General features: G+C 49.4%; 1 protein-coding gene across 7 annotated transcripts in view; it reads left to right on the top strand.

Moving 5' to 3' along the window:
• The window catches only part of Hip1 (huntingtin interacting protein 1), a 138,828-nt gene that overhangs the window by 68,495 nt on the left and 51,211 nt on the right, over positions 1-19,122 (top strand). For 5 of the 7 annotated variants that reach the window (NR_168637.1, XR_868560.3, NM_001382848.1 and 2 more), the window contains exons 2-3: positions 16,359-16,422; positions 18,587-18,729. Coding sequence is in view for 5 of the 7 variants with exons in the window: in NM_001382848.1 (NP_001369777.1) it covers positions 16,359-16,422; positions 18,587-18,729 (207 nt within the window). In the remaining 2 variants the exon portion in view is untranslated. Of the gene's footprint in view, positions 1-9,679; positions 11,003-11,568; positions 11,700-16,358; positions 16,423-18,586; positions 18,730-19,122 lie in introns of those variants that run through there. The other 2 variants (XM_011240879.3, XM_030254358.1) reach the window with 2 other exon arrangements.

Below are 19,122 nucleotides of genomic sequence, written 5' to 3'. Positions count from 1 at the left end.
CATGTATGTATGTATGTATGCATGCATGCATGTATGTATATATATATGTGCTTAACAAGCATACCATGCCTAGTTCCCATGAAGGTCAGAAGAGTGGGCACTGGGATTCCAGATTGTCAGGGACTCTGGGAGAGCAACCAGCGCTCTTAGCCACTGAGCCATCTCTTAGCCCCCGTGTCTCTTCTTCTTAAAGCTCTTCCTCCAAGAGGAGGTAAAGTCCCAAAGGGACTGAATATGTTCCAGTATTGATCTGTCTGGCCCGAGCATTTTAAAAGCTAAACAGGGAATAAAGGAGAGAGAGACAAACTGACCAAAGGGAAAACACAAGGCCTGGGGAGGAACAGGGCTGGGGCAGGGGGGCGGGGCTCAGGCTGATGTCACTTCCTTCATCCAATGGCATCTGCACAGGACTCTCACCAACCCTTTTGCTTCCTGATCCCCCCTCCCCCACCTTGCTTCCTCTTTACCCAGAAGATCCAGTCGGTCCCTCGAAAGCTTGCACGGCCATTACTGTCTAGACCACCTGTGCCCATCTGGTAGAACTGGTGAGTCCCAAATGGGCAAAAGCCTTGTCATCAGTCCATTTGAAACAAGCCAGCTTGACCAGTGGTAACTCCTTTTCAGCTGGGTCCCCCTGTTAAGACCTAGCTGCCTGCACTTCCCATCCTCCTGTCTTTCATGGCGTTTGAGAGGGACCATTCAGTCCTTCCAAGGGACCCAAGCAGCCCTAGTCACGTTCACTGTGATTGTCTGCAGCAAGGTCAGTTTCCAGCTCAGTCCCTCAAGGTCTCGCCATGTAGAACTGACTGGCCTGAGACAGGGCATTTACCTCTGCCCCTTTCCTCCAGTGCTGGAATTAATCTATGTGCCATACCCAGCTCTATGTTTTCCCTATTGATGTCCTTGGTCACTCACTTGAGGATTCTGGGTGTCTTTGTATGACTTCAATGGCTGTGATAAAATGCTAGGACTTTAAGCAACCTGGAGAGGAAAGGGTTTATTTCATCCGACAACTTTCTGGCCATGCTCCATCACCGAGTCAGGGAAGAACTCAAGGCAGGAACTGAAGCAGAGCCCATGGAGGAACTCTGCTTACTGGCTTGCTCCCCATGGTTTGCTCAGCCTATTTCTCGTATGCCCAGGACTGCCCAGGGCAGTCATCATTGCGCCCCTCCCACATCCTCACTAAGAAAATGCTACACAGCCTTGCTTTCAACTGCAGCTTACTGACGTGTTTTCTCAATTGTGGTTCCCTCTTCTCAGAGAACTTTAGCTTGTGTTAAGTTGACAACACCAACAAAAGACAGTTGACATGCAATTGTTGTGTCAATTTGACACACCAAATGCATCACTATTCAGCTATAACCTTTCTGTTTTTATCCTCAAGCTCTCAATAATGGCATCAAAATATACAGCATAAGTAACTTTAAAAGTCCTCTACTGTTTAGAAACTCAAATACTTTCAAAGTTGTCTCTTTAAAATATCCAAAGTCTCTTACAAACTTCAAAGCCTTTCTAAAATTCCAAAGTCTCACAACTTGTGGGCTCCTGTAAAATAAAATAATAAGTTACATACTTCTTTCAAACAAGAACATCCGGGGCACAGTTGAGTCAAAGCAGAGCGAAACAGATGTCCCACAGTGCTAGGCTCCGTGCTGACCTTCTGGGACTTGCTCAGGATCTTCTGGACTCCACGAGGCTTGAGCCTCTCTAGCCCTGCCATTCACAGCCTATTCAGCTTGCCTGGTGGGCTCATACTAGCTCCACAGCATACCTGCTGACGGCCTGGCTGGTCATCCCATGGTACTGGCACCTCCAAAATACTGGGGTCTCTGTGATGGCTGCGGCTGGGCTGCATTCTCAGCAGTAGCCTTTCCTGAGCTCTTCTTCAGGAACGCTGATCCTGTCACACTGTGCCAAGCCCCAAGGTCTCCCCATGACCCCTTCAATGCTGGGGCTTCTACTTCAACTGGGGCTGCATTCACTGTTGATTTCTTTTGACCTCTCGTGGTGCCGAATCTCAGGTACTCTTCACAGCTCCTTCATGTGTTCCAAACCAGTACCACGGAGAGATGTTTACACATTTCCAAGTTTGACTGCCAACATGAGAGCCTGGGCTCCTCTTGGACCACAGCTTCTGTGTGCTAACCCTGGGGAAACACTCTTGGGAGATTTCACCTCAGTGATGCTGGTCTCATCTTAATGCCAGCTGATTCTTCAGCCCTGGCTGCTCAGTATCAATTGTCCAAGCAAAGCAAAGGTTTCATTTAATGGTTCCTTGTTGATTACAGCTGATCAGGGTGGCTGATTCTTCAAGGTCTTAGTAGAGTCCTTTAAGGGACCGTCAAAGCTCCCTCTGAAATTTCACAAGCCAGGCCACCCTCATTTGCATTGCTCCCAGCTTTATCTTTTAGGTTCCCACAGTGGTTCATTAAGCTCTGAACCTCTCAATGGCTTTCCTAGCCCAAAATCCCAGAGTTCTACAACCCTTCCAAAACCCAATCAGGTCTGTCACACAAATACCCCATTCCTCATACCAATTTCTGTCTTAGGGTTTCTGTTGTTTTGAGTAAAAATACTACCAACCAAAAGCAACTTCGGGATGTAAATATTTCTTCTTACAACTCTTTGGTTACACATAGACCATCACAGTGGGAAATCGGGGGAGGAACTCAAAGCAGAAACTCAGGCAGAATTCATGGAGGAATGCTGCCTATTGGCTTGAATGTCCACCTCCCTCGGGCCACCTGCCTCAGGGGTGGCACTGTTTTCAATGTGCTAGGCCCTCCCAGGTGACCACTAATGAAGAAAATGTCCCACAGGCTTACCTATAGGCCAGTCCTTTTTTTTTTTTTTAAGATTTATTTACTTTTTTAATATACACTGTCACTGTCTTTAGACACAACAGAAGAGGGCTTCGGACCCCATTAAAGATGGTTGTGAGCCACCATGTGGCTGCTGGGGATTGAACTCGGACCTCTGGAGTAGCTGTTAGTGCTTGTAACCACTGAGTGATCTCTCCAGCTTCCCCCTTATCCCCCCCAACCCCTTTATAGGCCAGTCTTATGGAGACGTTTTCTCAATTGTCCTATCATCTCAGATGACTCTAGATTGTGTCAAATACCATCAAGGACACTAGTCAGGTGCTCTCACTGAGCCACACTGCCAGCCCCTTCCTGGGGTATTCTAGGAAAGTGATCCATGTTCTCAGCCACCCTGGCATTCTTCTAACTTCCATTATGTGGCGCAGCCTACCTGTTCATTTCTCCATTTCTAACAAAGAAACCCTGAGACAGGAATGTAGGTCAGCTGGTAGAATACTTGCCTGGGTTGCTCAATTATAGTTCTGCGTGCATACCTGATAGGTTGCTTTTATTGAACATACCTGAAAACAAGCTCCCATGTCCTCAAGCAAACTTTTCCCACCATTCTCTCTGTCGCATTCATTTAGTTTGGGAATGGGTTTCGCTATGTTGCATAGACTGACCCCACCCTCTCTGTATAGCTCATGCTGGCACTTAATTTGAGATTCTTCCGCCCTGGGCCCTTGAGCACTGGAATTACACACCTGTGTCACCACATCCATCTCTCTGTCTTGTTAATAGTAATTTGGTTCCTCTCTTTCCTCTGGAACATCTTCACTGTGTCATTTTTTTTGACTCCTTCCTCCCTCTCTGCCAGCACCCAAGGGAACGTTCCATCAACAAATTCAATGTCAGTTCTACCTTAAAAATAAATTCTAGACTGAGGAGACAGCTCGGCCAATAAAATGCTTGCTGAGCAAGCATGGGAGTCAGCGATTGGTTCTCCCAGGTACTAGGTAAAACCCTGCAATCCCAGCCTGGTGAAGGCCAGAGACAGGATTCCTGGAGCAAGCTGGCCAGCCAGATGATGAGCCGTATTGCCAAGTTCTGTGTTCAAAGGAGAGACCTTGTGTCTAAATGCAAAGTAGCGGGAGTGTGATTGAGAAAGATAGCGCGCGCGCACACACACACACACACAAACACACACACACACACAAAGCCATACATGCACATGTGCACACTATACACTATATCCACATGTAAAAATAAATTCCAACAGCATTCGCATAATCCTTGGGTTCAGCTCCGAGTGCAGAAAAGAGAAAGCAGATGAGGAAGTAAACCGTAAACCCCAGCACATGTTCATCAGTGTCTTGGTGCCTCCTTCCCCTAAACTACGTCATTTGGTCCCTGCTTGAAGCCTGTTGCTATAGCCAGAGGCTGGGGGCGTGGCTCAGCCAGTTGCTAGTAGTTCCTAGCATGCACAAAGTTCCGTTCCCAGAACTGTGTAAAACCAGACACAGTGATGCATGCCTGGAATCCCACTGCTCTGGAGGTAGAAGCAGGAGAACCAGAAGTTAAAATTCATCCTACTTTACATTGTGAGTTCAAGGCCAGCCTGAGATGCATGAGATCATGTCGCAAAGAACAAATGAAAAAAATAAGTCCAATTGTGCCACCCCTGTGCTCAAAACCTTTAACTAGACAGCTACGGTAACATATGCCTATCATCCCAGGACTGGGAGACTGAAGCAGGAGGAATGGGCCAGCCTGGCCTACATAGTAAGTTCAAGTCAGAGTGATCTATGTTTCATGACCATATCTCAAAGAGGCAAAAATAAGCATTGCATGTATTAAAAGAAATGTGTGTTGAATGCAGAAAGAATTTGGAACTGTTTATCCAAGTTTGAAGGAGACCAGAGACTTGGGGAAGCCCCTAAAGACTTAACAAGATCGGGGTTACGCTTTGTATTGGGTGAGACTGGTGTGGAGTACCTTCTGGTGTGCTGGGTTGGCTCTGTAGTTAGAGGCTGCATGGGAAGGAAGATCTTCCTGAGCATTATGTAACAGATGTGGTCTTGTGTAAATCACACTTCTGTAAACACAGCCCAATTTTAAATGTACTAGCGGAGATTGCTATTTAAAGGCTTGTGATGCCAGTCTCTTCTATGAAGTGACTAAGGCATCTCTTCATTTTGCGCTCTGTGTCAATTTCTATTCTCCATGAAGAAACATTACATTTACTTAAAAAGAAAAGAAAAAGAGCTGGAGAGATGGCTCAGCAGTTAAGAGCACTGACTGCTCTTCCAGAGGTCCTGAGTTCAATTCTCAGCAACCACATGGTGGCTCACAACCATCTGTAATGGGATCTGACGCCCTCTTCTGGTGTCTGCGACACCGTACTCACATACATGAAATAAATAAAACTTTAAAAACATTACTGTACACCCATTAGTGCTTGCATTGCTGCTGTCTATATTTCTCTCTCCTTCCTCTTGCTGCCTGTCATTCTTTTAAATTTATTTTTATTTTATTTTATTTTTATTTATTTATTTTATTTATATTTTATTTTTATTCCCCCCCCCACACACACACACCCCGAGGTAGGGTTTCTCTGTGTAGTACTGGCTGGCCTGGAACTCAGAAATCTGCCTGTCTCTGCCTCCCGAGTGCTGGGATTAAAGATGTGCCCCGTCACCGCCCATGGCTTCCTGTCATCCCTTATGGCTGAGTTCTCTCCTCATTGTATGGAATGTTCTGTTGTGGCTTGGGGGTGCTTGTAACCCCAGCTAGCATAGAGGTGAAGGCAAGAGAATTGAGTTCCGGTGGTGTGGGTCATCTGGTAGAGTGCTTGTCAGGCGTGCGTAGCTCCGGGTTTGATCTGAAGTATTGCTTTGAGCTGAGCAAGATGGGACATGCTAATATTCCCAGTTCCTCAGGAGGTGGAGGCGTTGGGAGGCTCAAGAGTTCAGGTTGTTCTTGGTACAGCAGGTACCAGGTAGGCTAGGCTGAGCTACATAGCGATGTCAAGGCCAAAAACAAACAAACAAACAAACAAACAAACAAACAAACAAACGATATTGTGATGTGTGCGGTGTTCCCTTCTCACACCAGATGAATTTCGTGGGAAGGAAGGGAGCAGAGTTAAGTTCCAGCGAAGATCCAGTGTAGCCAGGTTTGGGACTAGCAACCAAAGTGACAGCTAAGTACTATTTGTACAGGTATTAGTACATACTGTATTAGTTTTGCCTCACTGTGACCAAAATACTACACAGAAACAACTTATGAGAGAAAGAGTATGTTTTGAGTCATCGTGCCAGAGCCCGCTCACATCAATGGGGCTCTTCATATCCTCTGGCTGACCGGGAATCAAACAGGCTGTAACGGGTAGCGGGGAGGGGCAGGGCTGGTTACAACCCCAAAGGCTTGCCCTTAAATCCTGCTTCCCTCAGCTGAGGGAAGCAGGACCTTGTGTTAGCATCCTCAGCTGGGGGGTGGGGGAGGGGACATTCAAATCAGGAGCCAGTGGGGGACAGTTCAGATTTAAATCATAGCAGACATTCTTGTACTTACACTCTGATGAGACCTTAGGGGTCGGTGCATTGTAGAATGTGACTGGAGTAGAACGTGACCAGACTACCTGATGTGGACATGGGCGGGTGGCATTTAGGACTCTGGAATGTCCCCTCCTTGCACGTCACCTGTTCTGCTCATACCTTAAATGGGAGCCTGGCTACTACCTGATGGTTGTGTTCTGACTTCCGGAACAGTGGCTGCCTGCCGTGAACGCAACCTCTGTTTGCCTCACACTGGGTAGGTCTGTCTGTGTGTGCGAGGGCATGTTCTTACTGAGGACACTCAGCAATGAAACTTAGGGGTAGATGGTATGTGAGCAACCAGCACAGACGGTTTCCTTGAAGACAATAGGTCAGTTTGTTAGGAGGCTGTTCAAGTTTACATTGTCTTCAGTGGTTCTCCTTCTTGGTTGTCTGACAGACTTTGTCCTTTTGACTCTTACTGGATCAAAATTGGCTAAACGTCTGCTGGTAGGAAGAGTTAGATTTTTTCCCCCAATTTTGGGGTGCTGAGGATGGAACCATACCTGGGCCTATCCCATACCAGCCAAATGCTCTGCTGCCTAGTCACATCCCCACTCACGGGCATTTTAGGCAGGGGTTCTACCACTGAGCCACGCCCCCAGCCCCTCACTGGGGGATTCTAGGCAGGAGCTATAACACTGAGCCACGCCCCCAGCCCCTCACTGGGGGATTCTAGGCAGGAGCTATAACACTGAGCCACGCCCCCAGCCCCTCACTGGGGGATTCTAGGCAGGGGTTCTACCACTGAGCCACGCCCCCAGCCCCTCACTGGGGGATTCTAGGCAGGGGCTCTACCACTGAGCCACACCCCCAGCCCCTCCCTGGGGGATTCTAGGCAGGTGTTATACCACTGAGCCACACCCCCAGCCCCTCCCTGGGGGATTCTAGGCAGGTGCTATACAACTGAGCCACGCCCCCAGCTCCTCACTGGGGATTCTAGGCAGGGGCTCTACTACTGAGCCACGCCCCCAGCCCCTCACTGGGGGATTCTAGGCAGGAGCTCTACCACTGAGCCACGCCCCCAGCCCCTCCCTGGGGGATTCTAGGCAGGAGCTCTACCACTGAGCCACGCCCCCAGCCCCTCCCTGGGGGATTCTAGGCAGGTGTTATACCACTGAGCCACACCTCCAGCCCCTCCCTGGGGGATTCTAGGCAGGTGCTATACCACTGAGCCACGCCCCCAGCTCCTCACTGGGGATTCTAGGCAGGGGCTCTACTACTGAGCCACGCCCCCAGCCCCTCACTGGGGGATTCTAGGCAGGAGCTATACCACTGAGCCACGCCCCCAGCTCCTCACTGGGGGATTCTAGGCAGGTGCTATACCACTGAGCCACGCCCCCAGCCCCTCACTGGGGGATTCTAGGCAGGGGCTCTACTACTGAGCCACTCCCCCAGCCCCTCTCTGGGGGATTCTAGGCAGGAGCTCTACCACTGAGCCACACCCCCAGCCCCTCCCTGGGGGATTCTAGGCAGGTGCTATACCACTGAGCCACGCCCCCAGCTCCTCACTGGGGGATTCTAGGCAGGTGCTATACCACTGAGCCACGCCCCCAGCTCCTCACTGGGGGATTCTAGGAAGGGGCTCTACTCCTGAGCCACGCCCCCAGCTCCTCACTGGGGGATTCTAGGCAGGGGCTCTACTCCTGAGCCACACCCCCAGCTCCTCACTGGGGGATTCTAGGCAAGGGTTCTAACAATGTGCACTAAGGTTGGAATGATTGTTGTAGAATTAGAACAAGAGTTAAGAAGGTGGAAGATATTTGGGAGGAAGAAGAGGTGGGCCTTAGCATTGCTGGGCTTGCAGCAAGTACTTCCTGTCTCAGTCATGGGACAGATGGGTCACTAATGAATCAGTTCTGTGACAGATGCGGGGATCTTGATACTGCCCATCTCAGCCCTTTACCTACTTTGTTTTGTGAAATCGTTCATATGATGTTGCCGTGGGACCTTATTAGAGAATCGAGAAGCAAAGTTCCCACCAGCTGTGGAAATGGGGTGTGGCAGAAGGCATGAAGAGGTTATAGAGCAGTTGGGCAACATAGTGGTTTGAGAGCAGACTCGGCCCAGCCCTGTCCATTGAAACATTTCCTGCAGAAGCCCTGGCAAGGGATACTGCCGGCAATATGGATAATTTTATCTTGGGCTGTGCCTTACCTGTCTGCCACTGTCACCAAGTCCTGTACATGTAACTTAAGGGTAGAATGGTTTACTTTAGCTCACAGTTGGAGAAGTTAGTCTACCTTGATGGGAAGGCGTAAGAGTGTTCACAATGGCAGGAACTTGTGGACCAGACTCCCTTTCTCTGGACCAGGAAGCAGAGAGATCAGATGGAAAGCAGAGCCAGGCTATCAAGGTTTGACCCCAGCATCCAGTGACCCACTTTCTTCAGAAACGCATTGTCTTTCTACATTCAAACAGATTAGCTTCAGGAAGGAGGATGGTTTGTATCTCTGTTGGTTCCTTTTTCTGTTGAGAAGAAGAAGAAGAGGAGGAGGAGGAGGAGGAGGAAGAAGTAGAAGAAAAAGAAGAAGAAGAAGAAGAAGAAGAAGAAGAAGAAGAAGAAGAAGAAGAAGAAGAAGAAGAAGAAGAAGAAGAAGAATTATTCAACGACGACAACAAAAGCAAATTAAAGGAGGACAACAAAAGCAAATTAAAGGAGAAAGGATTTGTTCTAACTCATTCCATCATGGTGGAAAGGCCAGGCCAGCAGGCAGAGAAGGCTTAATGAGAGCAGATGCCCGATTGTGCACATTGTATTCACAATCAGGAAGCAAATGGAGCTGAGCTAGAAAGGCTCAAGGCCCGCCCCGACTGGCCCGTTTTTTGTTTTTTTTTTCTCCAGAGAGACTCCACCTCCCAAGGGTCCCAAACCTTCCCAAACAGTGCCACCTGCTGAGGACGAGCACTTTCACACATAAGCCCTGTGGGGACATTTTTCATAGCACAACAGACTGTGAGGGGCCGCCAGCAGACGGGCTTCTGGGAGGTAGTGAGAGTAATGATGATGGAGAAATTGGAGTTCCTGTTCCTGACAGCTGATATGATGGCTAACACTGTCAACAGGACCTAGGATCACCCAGAAGGCGAGCTTCTTTCCCAGTCTGTCTGTGAGGCCTGGGGTGTCTGGATTAATTGCAGTGGGCCATGAAGACCTGCCCTGGATGTACGTGCACCGTCCTGCGGGATTCCTCTAAAGCATCCCGCTCCCATCCCGCCACCAGCGGCTCACACTCACTTTCTGTTCATCTCTAGCTGGACTCCTGTTCGGCCCTGCTGTGCAGTTACTGAGTATTTCCTGTTAAAAGGAAGCAAGCCCAGGAAATGAGAGCAGGAAGGGGGAGAGGGGAAGAAAAATGGAAAAGGAAATGGAAAGAAGGAAAGAAAACAAAAAAAAAGTTAAAAGAAGCACATATAAGTTCTTTCTTTTCTTCTTTTATTTAATGTGTATGGTATTTTGCCTGTGTGCATGTCTGTGTACCATGTGTGTTCCTGATGCCTGCAGAGGCCAGAAGAGGGCATCAGGTCCCTTGGAACTGAAGTTTTAGACAATCATGAACCACCATGTAGATGCTGGGAGAAGAGCAACCAGGCTCCTGACCACTGACCTGTCTCCAGTCCCTCTTTTTATTTTTGTGTCATATGAATATTGAACTGAGGGTCTCCTTTAAACAAAACAGGCACTGTGCCACTGAGCCAGCCTTCAGTGCTCTACCAGATGATTCTAGGCAGGGGCTCTACCACTGAGCCACGGCCCCAGCCCCTCCCTGGAAGATTCTAGGCAGGGGCTCTACCACTGAGCCAGGACCCCAGCCCCTCCCTGGGGGATTCTAGGCAGGGGCTCTACCACTGAGCCACGCCCCCAGCCCCTCCCTGGAAGATTCTAGGCAGGGGCTCTACCACTGAGCCACGGCCCCAGCCCCTCCCTGGAAGATTCTAGGCAGGGGCTCTATCACTGAGCCACGCCCCCAGCCCCTCCCTGGGAGATTCTAGGCAGGGGCTCTAACGCTAAGTAGAGCCTGTTTTCTGTATGTCTTCTATTTTGTTTCCTGTCCCCCTTCTTCCCTGCCTTTTTCTTGGGTGTTCTTTCTGGCCTCAGCAGTTGGTCTTCCGTTGGCCCCTTGCCTCAGGGCTACATCCCAAGCCTCTACCTACTCTTGCTATGGAACCTTTACAAACTAGCCTGGCCTTGGTAACTCAAAAGCTGGGCTGCAGCCCAGAGTTGCGTGCGTGACTGGACAATGCCCAGTTGCTCCGCAAGCCAGCCCAGGCTACACTTCCTGCTCTATCAAGTAGCAAGGCTCCAAAACTTCCCTTTGGTTACATCCAGGCTGATCTGCCTGGAGGGAGTCTGTAAATAGAGAGGACTGGAAGGGGAGGCAGAGAAGTAAAGAGAGAAAGCCTCCCTTCCTTCAGAGCCTGCTGATAATTGGCTCTCAGGGACCAGCTGGGGACACAGGGGCCAGCTGGGCCAGGAAGTGCTGCACAATGCTGTTCTTTCAGGAGAGCCACTGCTGGCCGTAGGTCCCGTGTGACTCCAGCGGAATAAAGAGAACAGAGTGTTCTCAAAGGATGTTCTCGAACCTAGACCCCCCTTCAGAGGTGAGACACAGAGCCCCCAACTTCCACCCTCTGCCCTAGGAGCACCCCCACCCTCTGCTCCTACTTGCACTCCGCTGCAAAAGAACTGGATCTGTCTAGACTGATTTCCCTCAAAATCTGGGCTGCAACTGAGCGGTGTTTGGGAGCAGGCAGCATTGAGGCCTGGGGACTCCATCCTGCCCTGCTTTAGAGGGTGTAGGACCATACAGAAGAACAAACCAGAGCTTACAACCTGGATGTGTGTTTTAATTTGTGTTGATATGTGCATGTATGTGTGTGATGTATAGACATGTGAGTGACTCTGTGTGAGCGTGTGCGTGTGTGTGCATGTGTGTGTGATGTATAGACATGTCTCTGTGAGTGTGTTGCATGTGTGTTCATGTGCATATGTGTGATGTATAGACGTGTCAGTGTGGGTGGGTATGGGTGTGATATATAGATTTGTGTCTGTGTGGGTGTGGTGAGTGTGATGTATAGATGTCTGTGCATGTGTGTGTGTGCGTGTGGAAGCCAGAAGTCAACTTCAAGTGTCTTACTTGCTTGTTCTCCATCTTGCTTTTTTCCAGACAGGGCCTTTCCCTGAGCCCGGAGTTCATCTGACCAGTGAGCTCTAGGGACCTGCCTGGCTCTGCCTCTGTGTCGTGCACCCCAGATGGAATTGTACAGTTATAAGATGTGCATCACACCTGGATTTTATGTGGGTGCTATGGATTGAACTTGGGGTTCGTGGTTGTATGGCAGGAACCTTACTGAGATGTCTCCCCTAGCCCCTTGGATTTTACTTCTCCTCCTCCTCCTCTTCTTCAGTTTTTCAGACAAGATTTCTCTGTGTAGCCCTGGCTATCCTAGAACTTGCCCTGTAGACCAGGCTGGCCTTGAGCGCAGAGATCCACTCACTTCTCTCTGGATAGAGTGCTGGGATTAAAGTCATGTGTTGCCGCCACCTGGCTTGGATTTTAGTCTTTATGGGAGAAAGACAATTGCTAAGTATATACAGTGTTGTTACCTGAGTGTGGTAGTGTACATTTCTACCCCTGGCCTTGGGAGGCTGATGTAGAAGGCTAGGCTGGACGGCATCGTGTATCCTAGTACAGCCTGAGCTACGTAAGACCTGTTTCTAAACCAGAGCCGAGAGGGGTGTTATACAAAAAAATGGTAAAATGTTGTCTTTAAGTCTTTTAAAGTGACATTTATTCATGTATGCAGAGGTGGATCATGCACATGCCTAGGCGTGCATGTGGACTTCAGAAGACCATATGCCGATGTCTCCTGTGTGGGTTCTGGGGATTGGACCCAGGTTGCCAGGCTGTGCAATGAGCACCTTTTCCTGCAGATCCATCTTGCCAGCCTCAGAATGTTGTGTTTGCAGTATGGGCGGATATAGGAGTATGTGTGATGTAGGATGGGATATGAGGCTATTATCTAGGCAAAGTGGTCTCAATGGAACATCTGCCCCAGACACATAGAGGTGACTGATATCCTGAGGGCTCTGGGTGACTCAGATCTGCCCCCATCCCCCTTCTTTTGCCACATGATGTTAGCATTTCCTAGCATGGTTTTGAACTCACTCTGTAGTCCTGGTGGGCCTTGAACCATCTTCCTGCTTCAACTTCTTCCAGTGGCTGGGATTACAGGCCAGCACCTCCAGGCCTGGTCACATCAGAGCTTGCTTTTAAAAGCACAGTATGAGCCACACATGGGGGGGGGGGGGCACATACCTGTTAATCCTAGCACTGAGAAGACTGGAGCTGGAGATATGTCAGTTCCAGACCACTCTGAACTGGTGAGATCCTGTCTCAAAACGGCGGGGAGTGGGGTCAAGGATAAGCTCCGTTGGTGGACTGCTAGTCTAGCATGTGTGAGGGCTGTGGGTTCCATCCCTGGCACCACATAAACTGGGCCTGGTGCTGCAGACCTGTAATCCCAACCTTCAGAAGGTGGAGGCAGAAAAGTCAGAAGTTCAAGGTCATCCTCTGCTACGTAGTGATTTTAAGGCCCTCCTGGGATAAATGTTGACACGCAGACCTGCCTGGTGCCGGAGAGTCCTGAAAGGCTGTGTTGGTTATAGAAGCTGATCTATAGCCAAGACCCATGGTCAGGTCATCTCCACACTGGTGCCTATTGCCAGGACGATATCAGGCACACTGGCAACACTGAATGAACTCTTTTGATGTAACCCTCCCTTGCCCCACCCCCACCCCATCCCACGCCCACTCCCAGCTACAGGAGAGGATATGGGGTAACATTTAGGTTCCGGGCGGGGATGGTAGGAGGCCTTACACTTCCCCCAGGGAACTTATGACAGTATTTTCATTTTACGTTTACTCTGTGTGTGTGTGGCGGGACTGAAGTACGAGGGTACATGTGTGACAGTCACACATTCCTTTTTCAGAGTAATTGCTCTCCTACCATGCAGGTTCTAGGGGATTATTGGCAAGCACGTTTAACCCACAGAGCCGTTTTGCTAGCCTGGTGGTTAATATCTGTCGTCAGTGTGGCAGGGCTCAGAATCACCGGAGACAAGCCCTTGCACCTGTCTGTGAGGGAGTCTCTGGACCGAGTTAAAGTAGATGGGAAAACCCACTCTGAATGTGAGCCACGTCCACCTCTCTCTGCTTCCCAACTGTGGGTGCAGTGTGACCAGACGCCTCACGCTCCTGTTCCCGTGTCTCACCCACGATGATGGGCTGTACCCTCAGACTGTGAGCTATAAACTACCTTTTGTCTCAGGACTGAGCGATGCCACTAAAACAAGGGCTTCTTCCCCAAGCCCAGTGCCAGTCCAGTTCCTCCTCAACTGTGCTGGACCCAGGCCTGGAGGTGGTGAGCCCTTAAGTACAACACTGAAGTAAACACCTCCCAGGCAGCAAGCCCCTGCCTTGCTCGAGAGCCTTCTGTGGGGCCCCAGCACCAGTCACACTGTCCTAATGTCTGATCCTTTCCCCACAGTGGGGGCCTCTTCTAGCTTTAACCAGTTTTTCTCACAGTCAACCGAAGTGATTGACAGGTGAAGTGATCTAGAGTCTGGCATTGATCTGCCTCAGGGAATTTGGGGTCAGTGGTTGGTGATACCTGAGTACAAGATCTATAGGTGGCAACTGTGAGAAGCAAAGCCCACCCGTCACAGGGTTTTAGTTTATTCCTTTGGAGGCAAGGTCCCATGTAGTCCAGGCTGGCCTTGGGTGTGCTAGGGACCTGAGGATGGCTCTGAAGAAGATCAAGGGGTCCTCCTGCCTCTATCTCCAAAGTATTAGGATCACAGAGGAGGCACCACATACCACTCTATCACCCACTTTTGAAGGGGAAGTTTCAGGGTGCTTGGATGTAGCTCAGTTAGTAGAACACTTATCTAGCATGCATGGAGATGGGGTCCCAGCACCATTATAAATCAGTAATGGGGGACACTCAGGAGGTGGAGGCAGGTGGAACAGAAGTTCAGGGTCACTCCTGACTATATACCAAGTTTGAAGCAGGCCAGTCCAAGGTGGATTTATATATGTTTGAGTGCTTCTACAGTGAAAGATTTAAAAAGAAAATTTAGGGAAAAAAAGATTTTTATGTGTATAGATGATTTGTCTGTGTGTCTGTCCGTGTGTCGTGTATGTGCTTGGTACCCAGAGAGACAGAAAAGGCCATCAGGTCCCTTGGATAGTTTAGAGTTACAGATGGTTGTAAGATGCTATGTGGGTGCTGGGAATTGAACCTGGGTCTATTATAAGAACAGCTGGTGTTCTTAACCACTGGGCTCCAAATAAAACATTTCACCTGCATACTCTGGCTCCTGGAAATCTACCCCTTAGAAATAAAAATATCAGTTACTATGAATATGTGGCGCTAGACCTGGTGGTGCATTCCTGTCATCCCATCTGCTCTAGGAGGCTGAGGCAAGTGTGTGTGTGTGTGTGTGTGTGTGTGTGTGTGTGTGTGTCTTACATCAATCTATCTGGGGTAGAGAGTTCATTAGTGAGACTTTGCCTCAAAAATCTAGCAGTAAGCACCTAGCGGTGGTGGTGAACGCCTTTAATCCCTGTGCTCAGAAGGCAGAGGCAGGCGGATCAGTTAAACGTGAAACAAGAGGTTACAGTCCACTTCCATGATGTACAAAATAAGTAAATCTAATAGCAATAGTAGTAGTAATAACAATAACTTTTTTTTTTTTTTGGTTTTTCAAGACAGGGTCTCTCTGTGTAGCCCTGGCTGTCCTGGAACTCACCTTGTAGACCAGGCTGGCCTCGAACTCAGAAATCCGCCTGCCTCTGCCTCCCAAGTGCTGGGATTAAAGGCGTGGGCCACCACGTCCGGCAACAATGACTTTTTAGAAAAACAAACAACAGAGTCTAGGGAAAGAGGCTCAGCAGTTAAAAGCACACAGTGTTCTTGCAGAGTAGCTGAGTTCAGTTCCAGGCGCCCACATCAGGCGGCTCACAACCCTAGCTCCAACACCCCTGGCTTCCTCTGGCACCTCCACTCAAGTGTGTATACCCACAGTCACCTGTGCATACATAACAGTTTAAAAAGATAATAAATCCTTTAAGAATTTTCAACAACAACAAAAGAGCCTAGGTGGTATTATTAGCATTTATGCACACTATTACCGTGTCTATATTAAAATTAACAGAGAGTTGTGACTTTTGAAAACAACAGGAAAGGAATAGTTTCATGTTTTTCTGTGTAATTGAGGAAGGAAAGGGGATTTGCCCTCAAGTTGGAAGTTGGCCAAGAGTGAATGGCAAGTCAGAGAAACCCTGTGGGAGTTTTGTTTATGAAGATCAGGGGACATTTTTGTGGATTGGGCTGTCCCATGCCATCTTCATGGGGGTCCTGGGAAGGGCACTTCTTCATCAGGTCCTGGGACAGCGCATTTACTTGCAGATCCATCTCGCCAGCCCCACGTGGGAAGGGTTTAGAAGTGGCAGAGGGGTGGTTGACTGGGGCTCAGGCTGCAGTGGCCCCCCTGACATCAGCGTCTCTTCCTCTTGCATTCTGAGGAATAATGTTTCCCCGGGGGTAAAGAAGCCTTTCCTTTGTGTGGCCCCTTAATTACCACGCTGTTGTGCCAAGCCAGCGGAGCAGCAGGCGGGTACAGCAGCTGGGCACAGCCAATGCCAGGCAGCAAAGCCTGCTCCCTTGGGACAGCTTGGGACAGCTGGTCTGGGAGTGCTGCCCACCTCTGCGCCCTGTCCCCTAACCTGGGTACTCAAGAGGATCTGGAGCCCCGATGTTCTCTTGGCCCCTGGCAATACCAAGGGTCATTGGAGGAGTGGGGTGTTGGGGAGGCGGGAAGGGGAGGGTCTCAGTAGCTCTCAGAGGCTTATTTATTTCATCCTCTTTCCCCTCCCCCATCTTGTTTTTGCAGACGGTCAGCGTCAATAAGGCCATTAATACGCAGGAAGTGGCCGTGAAAGAGAAACATGCCAGGAATATCCTTTTGGCCTGGCTCCTCCGGAGGCCAACCCTGGAAGGGGGTCAGATGGTGGGAACTGAGGTCAGGAAGAGGCTTCTTGCTCAGCAACAGGAAGAGTAGCCCTTGCCAGGAACAGGAGCCTGCAGATGGAAGCCACTTCTGGTATAGCTACAGACTCAGAGAGCTCTAGTTCCCCCAGCCTGGCAGTGTCCAAGGGTCCTAGGAGGCCAGCAAGCCATGACTTTTCTTTCTTAAGATTTATTTATTTATTTTATGTATGTAAGTATTCTATCTGCATGTACACCTGCATGCCAGAAGAGGGCATCGGATACCAGTATAGATGGTTGTGGTTGCTGGGAATTGAACTCAGGATCTCTGGAAGAGCAGAAAGTACTCCTCTAACCGTTGAGCCATCTCTCCAGCCCTCAGCTCAGGCCTGTTTCATTTATTTATTTAGTTAAATTTATTTTGAGGCAGGGTCTCCTGTAGCCCAGATTGGCCTCCGATTTACTGTGTAGTTGAGGGTAACCTTGAACTCCTGACTCCTGGAATGCTGGGATTTCAGGCATGTACCACAGAGTTGGGATCAAACCTGGGGCTTCATGCATCTGAGGCAAGTTGCTCACCAACTGAGCTACATTTAAATTTTTTATTTGCTTGTTTATTTGATCGTATGTATTATGTGTATGGGTGTTTTGCCCACATACATGTCTGTACATGCTTGCAGTGCACATAGTGGCCAGAAGAGGGCATCAGATCGTCTGGAACTGGAGTTAGGGACAGTGGTTTGCTGGGAACTAAATCAGAGAGAGTCCTTGATGGGCAGCTGTGCTCTTAACCACTGAGCCGGCTCTTCACTTCTTTATTGATGGGGTTTGATGGTGGTTTTGAGACAGGGCTTCACTGTATCCACCAGGTTGGCCCCAAAATTGGGATTCTCCTACCTCGGGATCTTACCGGGATTGTAGGTGTGTGACCCCGTGCCCAGCCTCTAACCTCTCTTTAATAATGTACGAGAAAGCCTCCCCTAGGTCTGGTTGGCAGAACCCACAGTGCAAGAGAAACCCTCAAGGTTGTTCTCCAACATCCACGTGTGAGCCGCAGCTCCCTGACACTCACACAGGCATGGCACGCACGTGAACAGTGACCATAGGCATGGCACACACGTGAACAGTGACCATAAGCAAAACAAAAGTCAAAGAGGATCCAGGTGACGTGGCACACGGCTTTAATCCCAGCCAGGAGGCAGAAGCAGGAGGATCTCTGTGAGTTCAAAGTCAGCCAGGTCTACAGAGTGAGTTCTAGGACAACCAGCCAGGGCTACACAGAGAAAGCCTGTCTTTAAAAAAAAAGTGAAAGAGGAAAGAGGTGTTAAAATGTTGGCATTGGTCCCAAGAGTGAGTCCCAATCCTACATCTGGCTGCGCCAGAGACGATAAGCCAAGACCAACCCTGGTCCAGGGCCACATGTTTAGATTACAGGTGACACATGCCTTTAATCTCAGCCACTGGGAGGAAACAGGATGATTGCTATGAGTTGGAGGCTAACCTAGGATGCAGAGCGAGACTATTTCATTAATACCAAAACCGTGTGGCCCAGATGGTAGAGTGCTTGCCTAACACTACTCTCGGGCATCAAATAAACAAGGTGTGAGCCTGCATGCCTGGCGAGCCAGAAGTCTGGAGGTGGAGATAAAAAGGATCAGAAGTTAACATACTAAATTCTAGGACAACCTAGTTCCTGGGCTGCTTAAATGTTGACCCTGTCTCAAAAAGACAGGGGATGGGGCCAGTAAGATGGCTCAGCAGGTGAAAAGGAGCTTGCTGTGAAGCCCGAAGACCTGAGTTCAATCCTGGAGATCCCACATGGAACTTGACTGCCAACAAAGTGCCCTCTGACTTCCACACGTGAGTGCTCACACATATACAAGCGCGTGCATGGATGCACGCGCACACACACACACACACACTAATACATAAGTAATTTAAAATGTAATTAAAAAGAAAGAATTCTTTTTCAGGGGAAACTGTTATAAAATAGGTAACGAGGTATTTATACCCTCAGCCTCCAAGCTGCTAGGCAAACGTGTAGAACTGTGGGGTCTTAGCCATGAGCTGAGCTCCGCCTCCCCCTTACCCAGCTCCACCCACCAAGCCCTTGTCTTCCTTGACTCCTCCCACCGTGTATTCTGGGCACCCACCATGAGAAAGGAGCGCAGACCTTTTGGTCTGTGGTCAACCGACTGCCTCTCTCCAGCAACGCCATGCTGTGCTGGAAGTTTTGTCACGTGTTCCACAAACTTCTTCGAGATGGACATCCGAACGTGAGTCCCTGGGGCGTCAGGGGACGCTGATGGCACAGGCAGGGACTGTGACACCTGAGTTCCTCTCCTGCTACCCGGTACAGATGCCTGCGAGCCGAGACAGGAATCGAAACTTTAAAGATATGTTTCTATTTATATGTGTGTGTATGTGTGAGTTTGTGCCACATGTGTACAGTTGCCTGACGAGGCCAAAAGCAGAGGTCTGATCCCCTGGGGTCGGAATTACAGGATGTTGGGAGCCCCTGGGAAAGAAACTTAGGTTCTCTGTCGGAGCTACAAAACACCCTTAACTGTGTGCGAGCCATCTCTCCAGCCCCTGGAATTGAACCTTTAAAACTATTTAACTCAGAAAGCTAGCAATTGGAGATCATGTCTTCTAGCTCATCTTAAACC

This window comes from Mus musculus, chromosome 5, assembly GCF_000001635.26.
Source record: "Mus musculus strain C57BL/6J chromosome 5, GRCm38.p6 C57BL/6J".
In the NCBI taxonomy this organism is placed as follows: Eukaryota; Metazoa; Chordata; class Mammalia; order Rodentia; family Muridae; genus Mus; species Mus musculus.
Note: the sequence above shows the minus strand (reverse complement) of the source record. Positions and strands in the feature narration are given on the sequence as shown.